General features: G+C 42.9%; 1 protein-coding gene across 1 annotated transcript; it reads left to right on the forward strand.

Annotated features, from left to right (window-relative positions):
- Nucleotides 1-342: 342 nt before the first annotated feature.
- RHO (rhodopsin) lies at nt 343-7,292 on the forward strand. Its single transcript, XM_044656867.1, has 5 exons — nt 343-703; nt 3,470-3,638; nt 5,204-5,369; nt 5,713-5,952; nt 7,182-7,292. The coding sequence occupies exons 1-5, from the start codon at nt 343-345 to the stop codon at nt 7,290-7,292; spliced, it is 1,047 nt and encodes a 348-aa protein (XP_044512802.1).
- The last annotated feature ends 14,839 nt before the right edge of the window (nt 7,293-22,131 follow it).

Here is a 22,131-nt window from a genome sequence, read left to right on the forward strand (position 1 = left end):
TTCCTCAGAGGGTCTCAGGCCCACGCTTTCCCACTGTAAGGGGGCCCCTCTCCCTGGTTGACAAGAGTCACCTTGGTGCCTTCCTGGGAAGCCAATTAGTGCTTGCCAACCTAGCGGGGATTATTATGATTAATCATGCCCTGAATCTTCTGGGTGCTGACACTAGGGAAGGAGGGCTTACCCACAGGGGGTCACTTTATAAGGACCTCAAGCCACAGTTCCCGGCTCTTCCTAATGTGGCTGGTGTAGCCTCTTGCCCCTTTTTGGGAAGAAGAGGAGAAAGGTCCTCCCTAGTGGCCAGTCTCCTTTCGGCCCCAGGGCAGAGAGTGCAGCGTCGCAGCCATGAATGGCACAGAGGGACCCAATTTTTACGTCCCCTTCTCCAATAAGACTGGCGTGGTCCGGAGCCCCTTTGAGGAGCCTCAGTATTATCTGGCCGAGCCATGGCAGTTCTCCTGCCTGGCAGCTTATATGTTTATGCTCATTGTCTTGGGCTTCCCCATCAACTTCCTCACCCTCTATGTAACCATTCAGCACAAGAAACTCCGAACACCCTTGAACTACATCCTTCTGAACTTGGCGGTTGCTGACCTTTTCATGGTATTTGGTGGTTTCACGACCACCCTTTATACTTCCCTTCATGGCTACTTTGTCTTTGGACCCACTGGCTGCAATTTCGAAGGCTTCTTCGCCACCTTAGGAGGTAAGTGGCTCCCTAGGAAATGGAGGAAGAGAATTTTCCAGCCCATCCATTATTGGAGAAGAAGTAGATCTCCAGGGCTGGGGCTGGGTGGGAGGTTGGCAAAATGGGGAATTCTGGTAGAATTTAGTATGGTAGACTTAGATCTAGATTGCTCTTCAATGCAGAGATGGGGAACTATGGGCACAGAACCTTGCATAAATTTGTTGGAGTTGATTATGGTGTTGGTTAATGATTCTGAACTGTTTTTTCCCCCTTCTTTTCAAACCTATGTTTTGAGATTGTTCACTAGGTAGAAGAGTAGGGAGGGGTATATCAGGAACAAATAGAATCTACAAAAACAAAAGACCAATAAAAAAAGAAACCTGAAAAAAATTTAGATTTAAATAAATCATTTAGAATAACTCTATCATATTACAGATGAGGCATCTGAAAACAGACATCTGAGAAACTTGTTCAAGGTTTTATAGGTAGCAAGGGGCAGAGTCAGGATTTGAATTCAGGTCCTTTGGTGCTATTTTTCATTGTTCTCCCTAAACAGATTTCATTTCCAGTTTGGATATATATACTTCCAGGGAGTATTTTGGAGTCCTTTCAAAGAATGAAATATTTTGGAGGCAAGAAAAAGCAGTAATGGTGTCTAGCATAGACATAAATAAAATGGATGCTAATGTTTCCCCTTTCCACTCAAAACATCTCTCGGGGAAAGCTTGAAGCATGAGATATTTCACAATTGCAAAGATTTAAGGCTGGAAGGGACCTTAAAATGTCATCAAGTCCAATGCTTTCATTTTCAGAGAAAGTGAAATGATTTATCTAAGGACAAACAGGTAGTGAACAGTAGAGCATGGATTTGAGTGCAGATCTTATGATTTCAAATTTAATATTTTGGGCATTTTGGCATCAGATTAAAGCTTGACTAAAATCATAGATACCCAGAATTTTACAGTTGGAAGGGAACTTTGAGATGATCTATTCCAATCCATTTCATTTACTGATGAGAGAAATAGAAGCCTTGGGAAAGAGATATGCTGGTCAATGTTTAACAACCAGATCACCATTTAATCTTATATTGCTTTATTAATCCTTTCCCTCATCACTTTAACTTTATTTTTTATATTTTTATTTTTATTTTGAATATTTTCCCATAGTTACATGTTTTATCACTTTAACTTTAGACACTCAAAAAGCCATTGACCAAGCCCTGATTTATAGATTTTTGAGATGCTAATTCCCACCTTAAAAATTTAACCATTAACTCTAGGATCCCAGAGATGGGAATTGACTTGCTCAAGATGGCACCAGGGCTAGACTAGACCCCAGGTAGGTGAACTTCTTCAGGATAGAGGTGTTTTAGTTAAATTCAGGAGCTATTGTGCTGTAAGTGTATGCCTCAGGTGTTTCCTATAGATTATGGGATTATAGGATTTAGATGTGGATGATTATCTAGTCCAACCTTTTCATTTTGCTGAGGAGGAAACTGAAGGTCAAATAGCCTTTCCCAAGACATTCATATAAAGTGAGTTCAAGAGCTAGAATTTCTAGTCAGGCCCTCTGTTTACAAATCCAGTTGCTTATACCTTACTGCCTGGTCTGTTTGAGTTGTCTTGCCTCCCCCATTGGGTTGTTAGTTCTCTGAGATTAGGGATGGAATCTTTTCTCATTTGTGCATGAGCCCTCACACCTGTGTGTGTGTGTGTGTGTGTGTGTGTGTGTGTATCTTGCCTGCTCTGAGGTTTTGCATTCAAAAGGAACTTTGTGATTACACAAGGCATCATAGAATCACAGAATCAAAGAATTTGAGGGTTGAAAGGGACCACATCAAGCTTCTCATCATGTCCTAAAAGCATCCCCTTGAAAACATTTCTGACAAGTACTCTTCCAGCCTCTCCTTGAAGACTTTAAAGGTGGAGAAATGCATCCTTCTCTGATGTAGCCCATTCTATTTTGGGCAGCTCCCTTGGGTGCTAGCCTGGGATGCCTCTGGGCAGAAGATGGATAGAGGAATAGGATGTGTGTGTGTGTGTGTGTGTGTGTGTGTGTGTGTGTGTGTGTGTGTGTGTGTGTGTGTGCCATAGAAGCTTATCAGTGAGAGGCTTGGGGAAGTTCCCCTGAAGGGTCAGTCTTGTTCCTTCTTCTAGCTTGCCTCCTCTCTATAAAACAACTGACCACCTTTACCAGTTAGTCAGCAGTCTAGAGAAGCCGTCTGTCATAGAGGGGGAAGAGATAGATGCAAGGGGCTTTGTGAATGGGAGAATCCCACCTGCAGACTAAGCTATGATTAGAAAAGTTTCCTGGACTCTCAAATAACTCCTCCAAGGATGCCTGAAATTCCTTCCACCTTTCCTTTGGGTTAAGCATAGCCATTTCTTTCCTGTGGTCCTCTTTAAAGGTGCAAATATCCTTGAGCAAGGTTCTAATTAAATCCCTAATACCTTCTAGTGAATGACCTTATCAGACGGCTCCCTAGCCTGGGGGGAAGGGTGACTGGGGCAGCTAATACTTGGGTTATGAATGGTGCTGAATGGGGGGGATAGGGGGAAAGAGCGGCAGGAGAAACAAGCTTTGCCTCTTGCACAATTTTGCATCAAGCTGATTCTGCAAAATAAATTTGATTGAGGGAGCCAAAGAGAATGTTTGCATTTATTTTGACCTTGGATTCTAACCATCCTTTTTTTCCTTCTCTTTGACCCTCCATTCCTGCCCTCCCCCCTCCCCCCCTTCTACTGGGTTTTCTAAAGCAGGAAACATGCCTTTGGTGTCTTACAGGTGAAATAGCCCTCTGGTCCTTGGTGGTTTTGGCCATTGAGAGATATGTTGTGGTCTGCAAGCCAATGAGCAACTTCAGGTTTGGGGAGAACCATGCCATCATGGGGGTTGCCTTCACTTGGGTCATGGCTTTGGCTTGTGCTGCTCCACCTCTTGTCGGCTGGTCCAGGTTAGTGGCATGTAGAAAGATGGTGGGAGTGGGCAAAGATGGTTCCCCTGGATACATAGGGATGCTTTCTTGGCTGGGTGGAGAGAGAGGTTTCTGCCCCCAAACAGTCTCTGTCCCTTCACTGGTTTTCTTTGGGAGCATGACAAGTCATCAAAAAAAAAAAACCATAGGATTAAGGCTGAAAGATTTCTTTCAGGTCATCTAGTCCAGTCCCCTCATTTTAAAGATGAGAAAGTTGATGTCTAGAGAGATTAAATGAATTGCCCTTAATTGCATTGCTTGTAAAGAGCAGAGGTAGGATTTGAATTTAGATCCTTTGATCCTGATTTCAGTGTTCTTTCTCTTATACTTCACTGCCTCCTTGGGCATGATAGGGGGTAAGGACTGTTTGGAAACCAAGGTTGGGGCAAGTATCCATGAGAAACTCTAAAGAGGAGGCTTGTAGAGCATGGACAAATTGTAAGATGCCTCCTTTCACCTTGGCTCTACTCTAATCCTTATTTAATCTGGGGCCAAAGTCCAATCCTCTTTAGCTCAGATCCTATAGTACTCTCTCTGACCTTGAGGGCCTAACTGTGTGGTAAAACCATTCATCAATGGGGATGCCCATTTAGATCTATGTCCCAAGTGGTCATCTGCCTCCTACCTCCACTGAGTCTTAGACTTCAAGGGAGATGGAGAAGAAGCTGGGGAGGAATTTAGGGTTGCCTCCAGAAAGAAAGCAAATAACAAAATTGCACCCAAGACAATTCTCCAACCACACTAATTCCCAAAGTTCTTTGCTGAAGGAAATACCAAGCCCTTTCCTTCCTTACTAGGCAAACATCTAATGGGGTTTCCTGCCAATAACTTTCTATATTTTGCTATAATGTAAGCCCATTGGCTTTTTTGCTACTATCATAGGTTGGTCTTTTTACCGTTGGCAATGAAGACACCTTTTCTCTGTCTTCTCTTCTCCACGTTAATTAACCTCAATTATTTGTACCTCAAAGATTCCTTGGAGCAGGCAGATCATATTTTTTGCTTCAATGTGTTCCTGGAGATTCTTTGGAAGACAGAACCTAGAAAGAAACCTTTTCCCCTCCTGTTTCATCTCCCTTCACTTTTGGCTGGCAGTTATCCTTTCACTCTATGGGCTGAATGTACCCAAGGGTAGTGGGCAAGGAAGGACCCAGTGACTGAAACTATCAATGACCATGATAAAATATGAAATACCACTGATGAGTGAAACACCACCCAGCCAAAAGTGATTGTCCTTCAGTCATGTCCACCTCTCCATGACCCTTTTGGGAGTTTTCATGGCAGAGAAACTGAAGTGGTTTGCCATTTCCTTCTCCGGCTCATTTTATAGATGAGGAAACTGAGGCAAACTGGGTTAAGTGACTTGCCCAAGATCACATCGAGAGTAAGTGTCTGAGGCCAAATTTGAATTTATAAAGATGAGTCTTCCTGACTCCAGGCCCCACGCTCTATCCACTGTTCCACCTAACTGCCCCTATTAAAAGTGGAGGGAACCCCTACTCCTAACCTTTCTTGTCATTCTAATGAGTGGGGTTTTTCTGCAGGTACATTCCAGAGGGAATGCAATGCTCATGTGGAATCGACTATTATACCCTCAAGCCTGAAGTCAACAATGAATCCTTTGTCATCTACATGTTCACGGTTCACTTCACCATTCCCTTGATTGTCATTTTCTTTTGCTACGGTCAACTGGTCTTCACAGTCAAAGAGGTCTGAGTAGCTTTTTCACCTGCTATCTTTTAGCATCCCTCAATATCTCAGTCCCTCATCCCGGCCTCTCCTACCTGCCCAGACATTTGTTTCTCTCTTCCCCCTCCATCCTTTCCTTCTCCTCACTCTATTCCCTGATTTGTCATTCATTCATTCCACCGACCAACCATCTAAACAACTGGCCAACCATTATTATGGAACACCCTTTAGGACACAAAACGTGTTAGGGGGAGCGCGAGTAGACCAATCTGGTATAGAGTAGCGGGAGAAAGAACTTTCTAGGAAAGATAGTTTGGCCCTTCATGGTGGATAGCCTCAAATGCCAGTCTAATGCTTTCTCCAGGCTGCAGCCCAGCAGCAAGAGTCTGCTACCACCCAGAAGGCTGAGAAGGAAGTCACCCGTATGGTCATCATCATGGTCATCGCCTTCCTGATTTGTTGGCTGCCCTACGCTGGTGTGGCTTTTTATATCTTCACTCACCAGGGATCCAACTTTGGCCCAATCTTCATGACCCTCCCGGCTTTCTTTGCCAAGACTTCATCTGTTTACAACCCTGTCATCTACATCATGATGAATAAGCAGGTACCTGGGCTGGGGAAGAGGAGGGAAATGCTCAGCTGGAGCCTTAAGTGGGAGGAGAGAGGTCAGGGCGACCTTTGCTGTCAGACTTAGTCAATGATGATAACCAGAAGTGTTGGCCAGCCCTGGAAGATCACCTCCCGGAGAAAGAGGATCCCTGGATTCTAGCCTAGTCTTTATTTTTTTATTTTTATTTTGAATATTTTCCCATAGTTACATATTTCATGTTCTTTCCCTCTCCCCCAAATTCCCCAGCCCTCCCTTAGCTGATTCACAATTCCACTGGGTTTTACATGTATCACTGATTAAGACCTAATTCCATATTATTGATAGTTGGACTAGAGTTATCGTTTAGTATCTTCATCCCCAATAATATCCCCATCAGCCCATGTGTTCAAGCAGTTGTTTTTCTTCTGTGTTTCTCCTCCCACAGTTCTTCCTCTGAATGTTCTAGTTTAGTCTTTAAACCTAAATAGTTATGTGCCTTTGAACAAGTCTCTCCACTTGTCTGGCCCATACCTCCTTCATCTCTAGAATGCAGAGGTTGAACAGATGTTTCCATCTCTAAAAATAATTTCAAGGGCTACGGCTCTAGTCCTTGATTGGATCCTCATTTGAACCATCTTCTTTATGGAGATAAACGGTGAGACTAGAGATCGTACCATAATGCCAGAGTCTGTGCCATAGGACTACTTTAATGGCAAAGGACTTCCATAGATTTAGAGCTACAAGGGTCCCAGAGACCATCCAGGATCATTTTGCAGAGGAGGTAAGCGAGGTCCAGGGAACTTAAGTGACTCCTCTAGTATTTCTCACTTAGTAAGCGTCAGAGATGAGGTTTATACCCAGGTTCTGACTCCAGAGACCCTGCCCTTTTGGCTACCTCAGCCTAATAACGGAGGGCTTACTATAACTAAACAAATGTGTATTCAGGTATCTCATCATGAACTCTTTGATATAAAGACGCTACCTCAGCATGATGGATTAGAGATTTTTTTTTTTTTTTTTTTTTTTTTTTTTTTTTTTTTTTTTTTTTAGAGCAGCTCCTCAGGGGAAAGGAGAAAGAGTGAACTCTAGGGTGCCTCTAAGGAGCAAATTTCCTGGAGATAGAGGGAGATAGAAATACTGAAAGCAAACTTTACTTGTTACCCCACTGTGCTGAAAGCCAGCCCCTGTGCTGAGCACCCCCTGAATGTAGAATCCTCTTCCCACTTTTGCTCTTTGCTTTCTAGTTCCGAACCTGTATGGTCACCACTCTCTGCTGCGGCAAGAACCCATTGGGTGATGACGAGGCCTCTGCCACAGCCTCCAAGACGGAGACCAGCCAGGTTGCTCCTGCATAAGCTCTGAGAAGGGCTCCATCCACACCTAGCACACCAGGCTCCCCAAAGGCTGCCAACAGCCCACCTCTAGGAATGCCATCCCCTGCCCCCTAACTCCTGATCCATAGCCACCCACTGAGAATGACTGGACAGCATTAGGACCGGCGTCTGGCCATCAGAAGGAGGCTATACCTAGCACCCCAATTTTGAAACAACAAGAAAAAACCAAATCATCCAGCCTCTGCTAATTCCCCAATTTTCAAAGTCAGCCAGATCCTTTCTGTATGCTCTGAAGGCTACAGAGACTAGGACCACTTTTTGAGAACTGATCCCTGAGTCCATGGCTCCAAGAGGTTGACGTGATCTGGAACCCTTTAGGGGGCCTGAGCCCATTCACCCCAATGCAACATATGAACTCTTACTCTCAGGAAAAATGACCCAGCTTAGAGATGAGCGCCTAGCACAAGGCTGGGCAACCAGGACGTGCTTAATGAATGCTTGTTGAACGAATGACTGACTGACTGACTGACTGAACAGACAGACGAATGAATGGATGAATGAGAATGAATGAATGTTAATGAATGAACAAGTGGACAAACTGAGAGCTTGAGAAGTCCAACGGCTCTCACAAAATGACACGTGGATGATTTTGGATTATGATGGCATTCACAAATCAGAAATAATTCCCTCTTCTACCTTTCTGAGATTGCCCATTTTGAGACACGGGGAAGACCGAGGGAGCTGAGATGATGCGACATCATTCACCCCTGATACATTTTTTTAAGTGAGCTCGGGGAGATTTAGGACAAACTAAAATGGCCCTCCCCGGCTTCCCTTTCTTTAGTTTCTCTGGTCCCTGGTCACTGGGGCCCGACAGCTCTTCATTCAATGAGAGTCTGAAACAGGTAGGTCTCTGGGCCAGGTCCCTGGGCTAAGCAGGGAATTTAGTAACTATTCTCACTGCACCTTAAAAAATTAGGCGCTGCTTTCTGGGCTTAAAGAAGAAAGAAAACCAAAGGACAGGATAAGGGACATGGTGGAGAAAAGTCACTGGGGGTTGGAGGATGTGGTTAGGCCTAGGTTATTCCTCCAGATTTTTTCTGACCCCTTCTCCCTCTTCTCAGTCTTCAGAAACCCAGAGACCTCCCTAGGCCATAGCCCAAGTGAGAAAATATTTTCTGTTTGTTTTTGCTTTTGTAAAATACTTTACTTTCTCCTTTCCAATCGACTCCAGCTTCCCAACGATCCATAGGGAACTTCTAGAAGCCAGATAAGTTCGGTATTTAGTAAAGAGTAATATTGCAAATACAACTCTTTTCGCAAGTTAACTGAATAAATGGATTAATGGAGATTGAAACAGCTTTGGAACTCAAGGCCAGTTGATTCACTCTGTCTGATTCATCTGCTTGGGATTTTCAAAGTCTTCATTTTTTTCTTTTCTTTAGCGGGGAGGGGGGAGACAGGCTTCAGCTAGAGCACATTTTTCTCTGCAGACTTGGTTTCATCCTTGAGGGGTCCCAAACATGGGGAGTTCTAAGGTTCTCTGGCCAGACATAGGAGGGAATTCTGGGAATGTAGATCACTGGGCAAATGGAGACAGTACTTAGAGGGTGGTCCTAGTGGGCTCCCACTTAATCCACCTCACGGCTGCCTCTATGTTACCACTGAGGTTTCATTTGGTGAATGTTCATGACTGATTTAGCTTCCGTTTGGCTACTGTTGTTCCCAGAGGAAAACAAAAAGATGTATTTGGGCATTAAAAAGGACTCTTCCATGTTTCCAAAATGTCTGGTGGTGTTTTCTCCCCCCATCCCTACCCCCTCCCTTCACCTCTAAACTATTTATCCATAGAGGAAGTCTGAAACCAGCAGTTACCATCACTTGGCTAACCATGGATGCTGACCTCAAGGTTTCCTTCATCATCTCCTGGGGCTGGACCATTGCCTGTGGTAACACAGTTGGTGTTTGGCCAGTCATGCTGGCCTCAAGTGGAGTGGTCCAGTGGGTAGCAGACCAGAAAACCCCGAATGGACAGCTCCAACTGCTGGGCTGGGACAGAGAAACCCTGGGGGATCCCATGACTTCCCAGAGAGACTCTGGGTTGGGGCACACAGTGGTTAATCCTCAGATACTGGAAAGGCTACATGAAAAAGAGATTCAACTTGGTCTCTGTTGTTCCAGAGGAGAGAATACAGACCATTGGGTAGATGTTAGAGGGAGCTAGAATTTAGTCCAATTTAAGAAAGGACTTTCTAACATCAAGTCCTGGATGACAATGGAATGGGCTATTTTGAGAAATGGTGAGTTCCCCTCACTGGAAGACAGATCTCTAGACTCACAGGGAACAGAATAGGGCCTGAATGGGAACTGAGATCATCTAGTCCAATTTGCTCACTTTATGTATGAAGGAACCTGAGACCCAGAGAAGTTAAGTGATTACCCAAAGGCACTTGGCTAGCAATGAACTAGTCACTATAGATCCCACTTATCCATTCATTCAACAAATATTTATCAAATTCCCTGCATCGGCCTTGCTATCTAGGTTGCCTTCTCTCCCCTACATAAATCCATTGGTTTCTAGACAATTTCCCAGAAAACCTCTAGGAAGGGGCAAAGGAAACAAGAATGGCATAGTCAATCAACTGATCAATAAGCATTTATTATACAGCTTCTGGGTGCCAGGCACAGTCAAGAGAAGATAACATACTCTTTTGGAGTCATTTTTCCTAAGTCTCTGAGGCTGAGACATATTGGTTCCATGGCCAGAGTTCTGGGGACAACTGAGCTGGGGTTTGGGGTGGTATCTGGATCCCATAGGATACTATAATCCAGTGGAGAACTTGGAGCCGAGAGAAAGCTGGCAGGAGGCAGGAGGATGCCAGAATGAGCAAGGGACCCCAGGAGGGAGTCTCCATTCTTCTGGTCCAGAAGCCAATAGGATGAGCTCACTGCCTCTTCTTCCCTCCCTCCCTACCTCTTATTGTAATAGCCTTGGGAAGGATAGGAAAGAGGGGAATGGAGGATGTGCCAACAAGCCTTGCCAATCCTCTGGGGACTGAAAACACCAGCAAAGAGCAGAGACTGGCATGCTCTGCTTTCTCTAGTCCACAGACCTTTGGCCATAGCCTCATCCCATGGCTCTCATCCACTTTTTCCTGGGATGCAGTTATGACCAAATCCTATTATTCCTCTTTCCTTCCATTTTTCTCTCTATGAGATGGAATGAGGATGTTTACCTTAACCTGGCTTATTGTAGGGCACAAGCTTTGAGCCAGCTGGGTCACTAGGAGAACTAGGAGAAAGAGCATCACTGTCTTGGGGGAGGCACGCTTCTTGGACATCAGAGACAATATAGCTAAATTAGACTGCCTCCTAGGCTAGCTCCTGTGTCTGTCACTGCAGGGCCTTTCTTAAACCCTCACCTTCCATCTTAGAATCAGTACTGTGGTATGGTTCCAAGGCAGAAGAGAGGTAAGGGCTAGACAATGGGGGGTTAAGTGACTTGCTCAGGGTCACATAGCTAGGAAGTGTCTGAGGCAAGATTTGAAGCCAAGACCTCCTGTCTCTAGGTCTGACTCTCTATCCACTGAGTCACCTAGCTGCTGCCCCTGCAGGACCTTCTTGCCTCAATAGGACCTCCCTACATCTATTAGAATCTCTTCCTTCCCTAGCTGTCTTCCTAGAGGTATTAACAAGGCTTCACATCTCCCATAGGATCACAGATTTAGTTAGATGAAATCTTAGATGTCATTGAGTCCAATTCTCTAAATTTACATGAGGAAACAGATAAAAGCCAAGAGGTTAAGGGTGACCCTGAGCAAGTCTCTTAAGCTGTTTGTCTTAGTTTCCTCATCTGTAAAATGGGGATAATAATATTACTACCTCTCAGGGTTGTTGCAAGAATTAAAGGAGAGAATATATATATTTTTTAATCTTTACCTTCTGTCTTAGAATTGATACCAAGAATTGGCTTAAGGCAGAAGAGTGGTAAGGGCTAGGCAATTGGAGTTAAGTGACTTGACTGGGGTCACATAGCTAGGAAGTGTATGAGGCCAAATCTGAAACCACGACTTCCCATCTTCAAGCTTTGGCTCTATCCATTGAGTCACCTAAATGATAATACTTAGCACAGTACCTAGCACATAGTAGGTGCTATATAAGTGCTAACTATTATTATTTTATAGTGACTTGCCCAGGGTCCCACAGGTAGTAAGTATCTGAGGCTGGATTTGAACTCAGGTCTTCCTGATTCCAGGGTCTGCACTCTATCTATTATGTCACATTACTACCTCACACAGTTTGGATAATTATTATTTTACATAATAGCTTATCTGGAAATGTGATCATTTCATCATAGATTTGAAGGGGGACAGGGCCTGACAGGTCAGCCACTCTAATCCCTTTATTTTATAGATGAGGAATCTGAGGCTTTGAGAAAATATGTAACTTGCTCCAAGTCACCCAGGGAGTAAGTAGGCAAGCTGGGTTCTGAGCCCATTGAGGTCCTTCTCTTTTACTCCTTTGGGCCACTCTCTTCAGTGGCACTCATTCAAAATTCCCTTGGGGATTTTCATTGAATTTCAAAATTCCATTTCCCTTGGAAAGGGGAAGCACTCATTAGGGACTTCCTCCTTAGAAAAGAGGTGAGAGGTCAGTTGAAAACACCCTGTGGAGGCCCCCAGGATGCCAGAGGCCATCTACTTTCACCAATGAGGAAAATGATGTCCAAGGAAGAATGATTCATTCAAGGCTGTCCAAAAGGCCCTAGAACTTGGCCAAGGCCCTCTTGCACACACGGAGCTGAACAATTCCTGTCCCAAAGGCCTCTCTCTCAGAGCAGAGTCACAGGCTCTGAGAATCAGAAAGGGCCTTTGAGTCCAGTTTGATCAAAAATCTCTACATTATACCCACTAAGGGGCCATCCAGGCTTTGCCTGAAGGCCTCTAATGATGAGGATCTTGCTGCTTCCCAAGGCATGTATTCTGCTTTTGGGTGACTCCAATCAATAGGAAAAAAAATGTCCTGACAGCAAGATTAAAAGGGCTTCCTTGAACCTAATTTTGTCCTTAGAGGCTAAACAGAACAAATTGAATCCTTCTTCCATAAGGTCATCACTTAAAATATTTGGAAAGAAAAAAAAAAGGTGAGCCAGTCAGATAATGTCACATACTACCCCATCCCTATATCCCCACTCAATAAATCTCAGGGGCTCCCTATTATCTCCTATTTGGCTTTCCAAGCCCTGCATAACCTGGATTCTCCTACTTTTCCAGGCTTCTTACATCACCCTCACATACTCTGAAATCTTGTAACACCGGTCTACAATTCCTCATCTGCAACATTCCATCTCCACATTCAGGACATTTCCATTAGCGGTGCCCCATGCCTGATGTGCTCCCTCCTGATCTCTGCCTCTAGGGTGCCCTGGTTTCCTTCAGGTATCAACTAAAATCCCTCCTTCTACAGGAAGCCTTTCCTAGTCACTCTTAATGCCAGTGCCTTCCTTCTGTTGGCAATTCCCAATTTATCCTGTCTAGATCTTCTTTGTGCCTGATTGTTTGCATGTCTTTCACCTGTTAGATTATAAGCTTTCTGAAAGCAAGAACAGGAGTTTTTTTGTTTTTTTTTAAATTTTCTTTGTATCTTCAGCTCTTAGTCCAGTGCCTGACATATAGTAATGGCTTAAGAAATCCTTTGTTGACTGACTATTGAAGGCAGCTCTCCTCATCCTGCCTTCCACACTCTTCCCTAAGCCTCCTTTCCATCATGTCCCATCCAAGGCTCCCTTGATCCTCCTGTGGCATGGACTCAAGCATATTGGTCCATCCTTCATCTTCCTGGATGCCAGTACTGGATGCTACCTACAGTCCCACTCATTGCAACTCATTAAATTAGGAGGTTGATTAGCCCCAGCCGTGGAAACACCTGGGTCAGGCTCTGATCTATAAAGACTGGAGATGGGCTGGGGCTGTGCGGACCTGGTTGAGGGTTCTAGGTAGGTGGATTGTTACTCTGCTTCTGGCCATTTGGGAATTTCAGGATGTCTCTTGAGGAAGAAACTCAGGTTTTGATTGAACCCTTCTCCAATGACGTTGCTCTGAATCTGACTCTGGAACACTCCCCTGATTCCACTCGTCTTTCCACTTCCTCAGTTCTTGTTCCTAATGTTTCTACGGAGGTCATGAACAGGACCATTGACATTGAGAGCTCAGGTAAGTAGAGAGAATCAAGGAGGGAAAGGTAAAAAGCGGGTCCTGGTGCAGTGAAAGCTGCTGGAATCCAGCTTCTTCCTTCTTGCCCTTTCCCATCTGTCCAGCTTCTTACTCCTTCAGATACTCTGTTATCTAGTGACATTCATTGGCTTCCTTGCTAGGCTCATACCTGACTCCTCCCCCGATTTCCTGCCTCCATCCATTTTCCTTGGCTATGCCCTGTATCAGGTATACCTTTCCTCCTGGTTTTCTTCAAGATACCTCAAAATCCCACCCTCTTAAGGAGGCCTTTTCCAGGTCTTACCCTCTTGTCCCCCAAGTGCCAGTTCCTTCTCTCTGGGATTAGAACTCTGCAAATATTTTGTAATTACGAGATACACACACACACACACACACACACACACACACACACACACACACACGTATATTTTGCATGTAAATGCTTGAAAATTGCTCCCATCCATTAGACTATGAGCTCCTGGAGGGCAGAGGCTGCATTTTTGGAATTTCTTGGAATTTCTAGCATTTAGCACAATGTGTGGAACATAGAATAAATGCTCATAGACTGACCCAGAGAGCCTCAGTAGATAATGATGTCTATTGTAATATCCCCAGTTTTTGTGAGGTTTGGATGAATCAATGTATGTAAGATACTTATTCATTTTTTTAAAAACTCTTACCTTCTCTCTTAGGATCACTTAACACCCCCCCCCCCCCACCTTGCCTAGCCCTTACCACTCTTCTGCCTTGGAACCAAAACCTAGTATTGCTTCTAAGACAGAAGGTAAGGGTTTAAAAAAGAAAAGCAAGGGACCCCATTTACAATGGATGCAGGTTTTGTTTTGGGGGGCTTCTCACATAGTTTCATCTTCAGTCACTGACACTGTGTCAAACAGAAAACGAAACAAGATAATGTCCACAGCCTAGTAGGGGTGATCAATCAATGTAGACATAGATGAATGTAAGTGAGAAAGCATTGAGGACCCAAGACTCTAAGAATGAAGTGCTCTGAGATCAGATGGGGAAAAAGTAAAAGGAATTTAGAGCTTGAAGGGATACTCTTGTTCAATTGTCTCTGACTCCCCATGACCCCATTTGGAATTTTCTTGGCAAAGATACTGGAGTGATTGGCCATTTCTTTCTTCAGCTCACTTTACAGATGAGGAAACTGAGGCAATCAGGGTTAAGTGACTTGAATGACCTTTTGAGATACTCTAGCCTCCATTATTTTATAGAGTACATACAATATAGAGGTCCAAAGTAGGGAAGGAACTTGATCAAGATTACATAGGTAGTAACTAATTGTTCCATGACTCAAACCCAGAACTTGGCTTCAAGTCAAATACTCTTTCTACCACATGATGGAACATAATTCTATTTCTCTAGGCCCTTAATATCTTCCCATACTAGCATCCAAAGGCAAAACCCCTAAGGTGAGTAGAAATGGGGCTAGCAGAGAAGAAAAGACATTTGGACTTAGATGTAGGCATGCACCTAGAGAATAGGGAATGAGCATCTTCTACACCCAGTCCACGTTCAACTTCTGGTCATTTCAGTTTCCTTATCCATAAAATAGGGTGAGTAGGCTACATGGTCTCTGAGGTCTCTTTTAGCTTTAGATCTGGAATCCTATGATTCAATGATCTTTGCTCTCACCATGGCAGCTCAGCATTTCCACTGATCTATCCTTGCTTTTGGTCGGGGCTGAAAACTAGTAAAAAAGAGAGAGAATTGGGAAATGTGATGAAGTAGGCTTCTTGTTAATTATCTCACATTTATAGAGGGCTATAAGGCTTGTCTCACCATGACTCCAAGGAGTAGATCCATCAATGAAATTCTTACAACTTGTAAAGCCCCTACTATTCATTAGGCTCTGGGGATACTAGTACAAATAACAAAACAATCTCTACTCAAAAATTCCAGGATGGACATGATCCCCATGTGTCAGATGAGGAAACCAGGGTTCCAAGAGGCTCAGTGATTTGTTTGAGGTCACACAGGTAATGTTGGAGTTGGGACTTGAATTCGAATGTGAAAGCCTTCAACTCTTTCCATGGAACCTGTAGGAGGGTTGTTTAGGGAATGGGACTAGATTGTTCAAATAAGGCCAGTATCAGAAGTTTATTGGTTAGGGAAGGCCAATACAACCCAGTGCAGGCAGAGCCTGCCACTGAGATAACACACAGACAACTTATTAAAAAGGGATAGATAATGCATTTATATAAATGGGATTATTGGATAACCCTAATATTAATCAACTACCTAAATCCCCCCAGATCTAAATGTCTCATTACTGAGAGTCTTTATAGGTTTGATCCCTATACTGGTCTTCCTGTCTAATAGATCCCAGTCCCTAACCTAGAAAAACCTACACTAAACCAAATTCCCTCCTTGGATGATAAAAGAGAGACAATGATCTGTGGCAGTTTATCAGGGTCCATGGAAGGTCCTGGATTCACAAGGAACCCAGACCTGATCTCATAGACAGATGTTTTAGGATCACACTAGGATCTCCTTAGATCACGTAGATCATAACAACAGCAGTAGGACAGCTAGTAGGATGGGAAAATTGGGTATTATAGCAACATGGAAAGTAGCTAGTTTCTCTAGGACAAAACCAGAGAAAAGCAAACTCAAACCTTAGCCAACTGCCTGAATCCACTTTTCTCCCATACTAGAATTCTCCCTGTTGATCTCATGCCTCTGCCCTCTGCAGCAACCCTCTCTTCCTCATAACAGTTCCCCCCTTTGCACAAAGCCAAAATAATGTTGAAAACAATGTTTTGGTATTTGTGCACCAACAAACTTACATCCCACCTAAATTAAATTCTTACTGAAAATAATAAACAGTCTACACTCACTTATCTTATTCTATCTAACACTACTTTACTCTAGGAATTCAAACAAAGGAAAGGAAAAGGGAAAAAATATATAGTGAACAGTTACAAAGTTCAAAATATAAGCAAACACATGCAAAAGTAAACATCAAAATAGAAATACAAACACAAAACTTCATGTAAAACACTAAAGTCATAAAATACTACTCTTGTAAACTGAAACAAAAAAACTCCCATCACTATCAAACTATTGCCATGCATTAAATAGAAAACTTAGAAAATTTAGAAAACATACAATAAACACAACATTGTGTAAGTTTTTACAAAAAAGTCAAATCGATCCATCAAACTTACTTATGCAAAATGCATCCAAAAATAGATGAAAATTCAAAACAATCCTATTCTAAACTAAAAGCTTATCATTATTACACAAAACTGAAACTGTTACATAGAACTATGCATCTAACTATCCTATGTAAAGAACTTAATCAGTATCAAATATTAACTACATGCATATTTCTACATATATACATATACATATATCGATACACATATACCCAATATATACATGTTATATATATACATATTTATATACATATACATGCACTATAATATAAATTTATCAACCCTAACTATAATACACAATATTTACATATATGTGGAATATGTAATGCATATTGCAATATATGTTGTAATGTAATTTACTATTTTACCTTAACTTATCAACCATAAACTCTAATCTATCTAACTACAGCCCTATATACTACCTAATATCATCAAAACAGAACATCTGAACTCAAACATGATAGGATGTTTTAATGAAACCTCTTAAAACTAACCCTATCTACCCATAATAATACTATTCTAACCCAAAATCTAAATAGTATCCATTTACTACATAGACACTCATATGTAACTAAAACCCTATATCAAGTAACTGTTCTTTGATTCACTACTTGAATCAATGTATCCTAACCATGTTTATATGTTTATGTTGTGTTGCATTGTGTTATGTTATGTTTCTGTTGTATGCAACATACCTACCAAAACTTCAGATCCTCCATCTGTTTCTCTTGTCTGAAGAAATCTCTTCTTCTCCAAAGTCCATGGCAGTAATATGTACTATTGAATGCATTGTAATATGAAAATATGCTATGTTACATTACACAAAATCTTACAAACATTAGTCCATCAATCTCCTGACCCCCTTCTTTGGAATTTCCTTTATAGTCCCTATCAGCTTATCAGCTACAAGTCATTCAGTCTCTGCATGATGTCCTTTGTTGTCTCTGGATTCTCCTCTTCCACAGGAACTTCACAGAAGAACATGATTCAAGATCATCTTCAGAGAGACTCTTTATACTTTACACATAGAAGATTATCCAGAAATGCAATGCCTGGGGGTGGGTTGGGGAGCCTCTTGGGTACAACTTCCAGGATTGGAACCACACAACAAATCAGAACCAGAGGGAGTTCTGATCATATCTGAGCAACCTTATCTTCCCAGTGGCTAATGGGAGTTAGTTCCCCAATTGGAAAAATCTCTTCCTACTCTAAATCTATGGTCCCTTGAACTGAATCTAATTTATGTCTTAGGAAAATCAGTTCTCCTCTCTGTGTCTCAGTTTCCCCACTTGTCAAATGAAGGGGGGCAGGATGTGATATGTGATGATTTGAAAGGTCTCTTCATGCCTATAAATTATGGGATTCTATGGCTCTAAGTACTGAGTGCTATTATTGGCCATTATGTAGCTATTGGCTATTATGGGCCAAGCCCACCAATATGGTATTCAACAGGAATCTTTGAAACCGTCCCTGCCCTTTAGGAGCTTATAAACTAGATGAAGCATAAGATGGCAAAAACGCTGGATATCAGGAGAGACTTTTGGGCAAGTGGAACCTTGTACTACCTTTTAAATATATAGAGAAGGCTCAGAAGGTTCTTTTTTAAAAACCCTTACCTTCCATCTTAGAATCACTACTGTGTATTGGTTCCAAGGCAGAAGAGTGGCCAGGGCTAAACAATGGGTGTTAAGTAACTTGACCAGGGTCACACAGCTAGGAAGTGTCTGAGGCCAGATTTGAACCCAGGGCCTCCCATATTTGGGCCTGGCTCTTCTTCCACTGAGCCACTCAGCTGCCCCCTCTCCCTTAATATCAATTCTAAAACAGAAGAGTGGCAAGGACAGGCCATCAGCGTAAAATGATTTGCTCAGGGTCACACAACTAGGAAGTGTCTGAGGCCAAATTTGAAACCAGATCCTCCAGGCTCTAGGCCTGGTTCTCTACCAACTGTTGCTATCTAGCTGTTCCTCAGGAGGTTCTTAATAAACCCTAGGAAATTAGTCAGAAGAAATACCCATTTAACATCAATGCAAAGACAGCTGGTGGTGTGTTGAGTGTGAGGAGCAAAGACAAGGCCAAGATCATAGAGTGCGGGATGGAGGAGCTATAACTTTCATCAAGCTATAAAGCTAGTTTGGGGCCAGGTTGGGTTGATATTTGTGATATTTGATCCCAGAGACAATAGGGAGACATGGGAGTTGGTTGAACAGGGGAGTCACAGGATCCCATCTTCACTTTTCAGTTATTTCTCTTTTTTTCCCCCTTCTAAGCAAACTCCAGTGTGCAACCAGAACTTCCTGGTCATCCATCCACCCTCCAAATGGTGACAGAAGCACTGAAGGCCAAGGGGGACAAGCATGGCACCTCTGTAGCAGCAATTAAGTTCTATATTTGCCGAAAGTACCCAGATGTCAATATGAGGAGATTCAGATACTTACTGAAACAAGCCCTGGCCAAGGGTGTTAGTGATGGAGTGCTGATTAGACCACGAAATTCTACTGCAAGTGGGGCCAGGGGAAGATTCAAAGTAAGTTCCTTGTCTTCTCTGGCCCCTGGTCTTCCTCCTCTATAAAATGAAGTGGGTTTCCCTTGCAGCTCTAAATCCCACAAGGTCTACTCTACCCACCTCATCGCTTTGCCCCTTCCTCTAAAGGGGCTATTCTTCCATCCTTACTAGTCTTTCAGCATAGGTTAAAATAGGAGTGTTAGAAAACTGTACCTGTCCTCCAGGAGTTTCTAACCTGGGTGAGGTGATAAGATGGCACAAAGACTAAGCTGAAAGTCATAGGATTGTAAACTTTGAACTAGAAGGGATCTCAGAGCCTATCTAGTCCAATTTTTCTCATTTGACAGATGAGGAAACTAAGACCAAAGTACTTCTCAGATATATGATTCCCCTCCTCTCTACTCTCCCCACCCCAATCCCCATGTAAAGTAGTTCCTTCCAGTTTAAAATCTGATTCTCTAGGTCTCCAGAGGGTAAACCTATGATTAATGGCCTCTATAAGTTATAGGGAGGCAGATTTTGACTCGGGATGAAGGAAGAACTTTCTAGCAACTAGAGATGCCTTCCAACTGGGAGGCAGCAGAGAAAAAGCCCTGGTTTGGGTCCAGACAACCTGGGTTCAAATTGTCTCTGATATTTACTACTTGTGTGACCTTCAGAAAGACAACTAACTTTCCTGAACTAAGTTTCCTCATCTGCAAAATGAGATTGGACTAAATGGCCTGTGATGATGTGAATCTCCATCCACGGAGTCATCCAAAGAGAGTCTGGGTGATCGGATGCCAGAGATATTCTAGAAAGGCATCTTGCAACAAGTGTGCTATCTCTATGGCTAGTCAGCTATCCCCTTGACCAGATGTGATGGTCTCTGCCATATGAGCCAGTTTTCTTCACATATTCATAACTGGCACGTATTTGTGGTTTTTAGAAGCTTTACATATATTGTGTGATAAAATTTCCTGTGATCCCTGGATCAGAAACATTTTAAAATGTCTCCAGTGGTGGGCTGGCTATGCATCTCAGTGGATTGAGAACCAGTTCTGTAGAGGGGAGTCCTGAGATCAAATCTGGCCTCAGATACTTCCTCGTATGACCCTGGGCAAGTCACTTAACCCCCATTCCCTAGCCCTTGCCCTTCATTGATTCTAAGATGGAAGGAAAGGGTTTAAAAAATAATAATAATATGCCTCCAGCCCCTGGGATGGAGTGAAGGTAGGAGATAGAAAAGGGAATGATAATCTGTACCAGGAGTCAAATGCTGGGAAAGGGGGGATCAATGGGATATTTCTGCTTTACCCATGCCTGGCTTCTGGTGAGATAATATCAAGCAATATTAAAATGCTTAACCTTTTAAAAAACAACTGGCATCTGCCTTCTCTGTCCCACTGACTGCAGGTGAGGAAAAGGGCACCATCAGGGCTGGTTTTAGGAATTGGTGGCCAATGTCTTGGTTTGATCAAGGGATAACAAGCGGGTCCCTTGTGCCTTTTTCCTCTATCTAAAACAGTCTCTCTTAATGTTTACCTATCCCAGTACCTGAAATTCCACCTTTGTGCCTCTGTTTCAAAGACTTTCCCTCCTTTGAGTCCTCTGTGAACATTTTACTGGCAAAGAAAATACTAGAAGCCATTTTCAACTAATATCTTAGCATTTTCTGGCAGCATTACTAATGATCAGAGAAAGCTGAGTTAGAAGAGCTCTTGGAGGCCATCTGGTCCAACCCATGCCAGAAAGAATTTCTTCTACATCAGAGTAACACCCAGCCTTTACTCGAGGGCTTCCAGTGAGGGAACTCGCTACTTTCCAAGGAAACCCATTTCATCTTTGGACACGTCTAATCAGTAAGAATTGTTTCCCTAAGGTGAAGCCTAGACCTGCCTCTCTGTGTCTTCTATGCATTGTTCAGGTTCTGTCCTCTGAGACCAAATAGACCAAATCTGATCCATTTTTCATGAGACAGACAGCCCTATGGATACTTGAAAGATGGCTAGCTCTCCTAGCTTCTTTAAAATTTTTTTTTTAATTTTTTAAACCCTTACCTTTCCATCTTATTAACAACTCTGAGACAGAAGAGCAAAGGCTAGGAAAACATGGTAAAGTAACTTGCCCAGGTTATACAGATAGAAAGTGTCTGAGGCCAGATTTGAACTCATCTCCCTAACTGAACCCCCAGGTACCCCTCCTATCTTTTTCCATTGCCCCAGTTTTCTCTAAGCTAAGGGCTCCAAGTTCTACCAAGTGACCTCTAGGTGGCATGGACTAGAGACCCTTCACCAATCTGCTTGCTCTCCTCGAATGCCCTTCAGCTTAGCATCTTTCCTGAAATACAAAAATGATGCATCCACAGCTGCATTTGGCTCTCTAATATCAAACCTGACCAGGAAATATGACCACGAGACTAGCAGTTGGGAGACGTTGCTTCGCTGTCAAATATCCATACTGATTCACATCAGGCTTGGAGCGCACTGGCCCCTGTGCCCTTTGGAAACTGGGTTACCGTCCAGCTGCACTTCCTTCTTCCCATTCTCATGAAGTTGGTTTTAACCCTTGTGTAATCCTCCGTGGTTTTCTTTACTGGATTCCATCTTGTTCAATTCAGCTTGACATTCTTGCTAGTCAAGATCTAAAAAAAAAAAAGAAGGATTCCGATTCTGTTATTAGCATGCTTGTGATCTCTCCCACTTTTGTGATATCTGCACATTTGACCATTATGTAAGATATACCTTAATCTACTTTATTATTATTTTTAAACTCTTACTTTCTGCCTTAGCATCAGTTCTAAGACAGAAGAGAAGCAAGGGCTAGGCAATTGGGGTTAAGTGACTTCCCCAGGGGCATATACCTACGAAGTGTCTGTGGCCAAATTTGAACCCAGATCTTCCTGGCTTTATGCTACCTCATTGCCCCTTTGATTTACATTATTATTGTTATTGTTATTATTATTATTGTCCTTACCCTTA

Source organism: Gracilinanus agilis, chromosome 1 (genome assembly GCF_016433145.1).
Source record: "Gracilinanus agilis isolate LMUSP501 chromosome 1, AgileGrace, whole genome shotgun sequence".
Taxonomy (NCBI): domain Eukaryota; kingdom Metazoa; phylum Chordata; class Mammalia; order Didelphimorphia; family Didelphidae; genus Gracilinanus; species Gracilinanus agilis.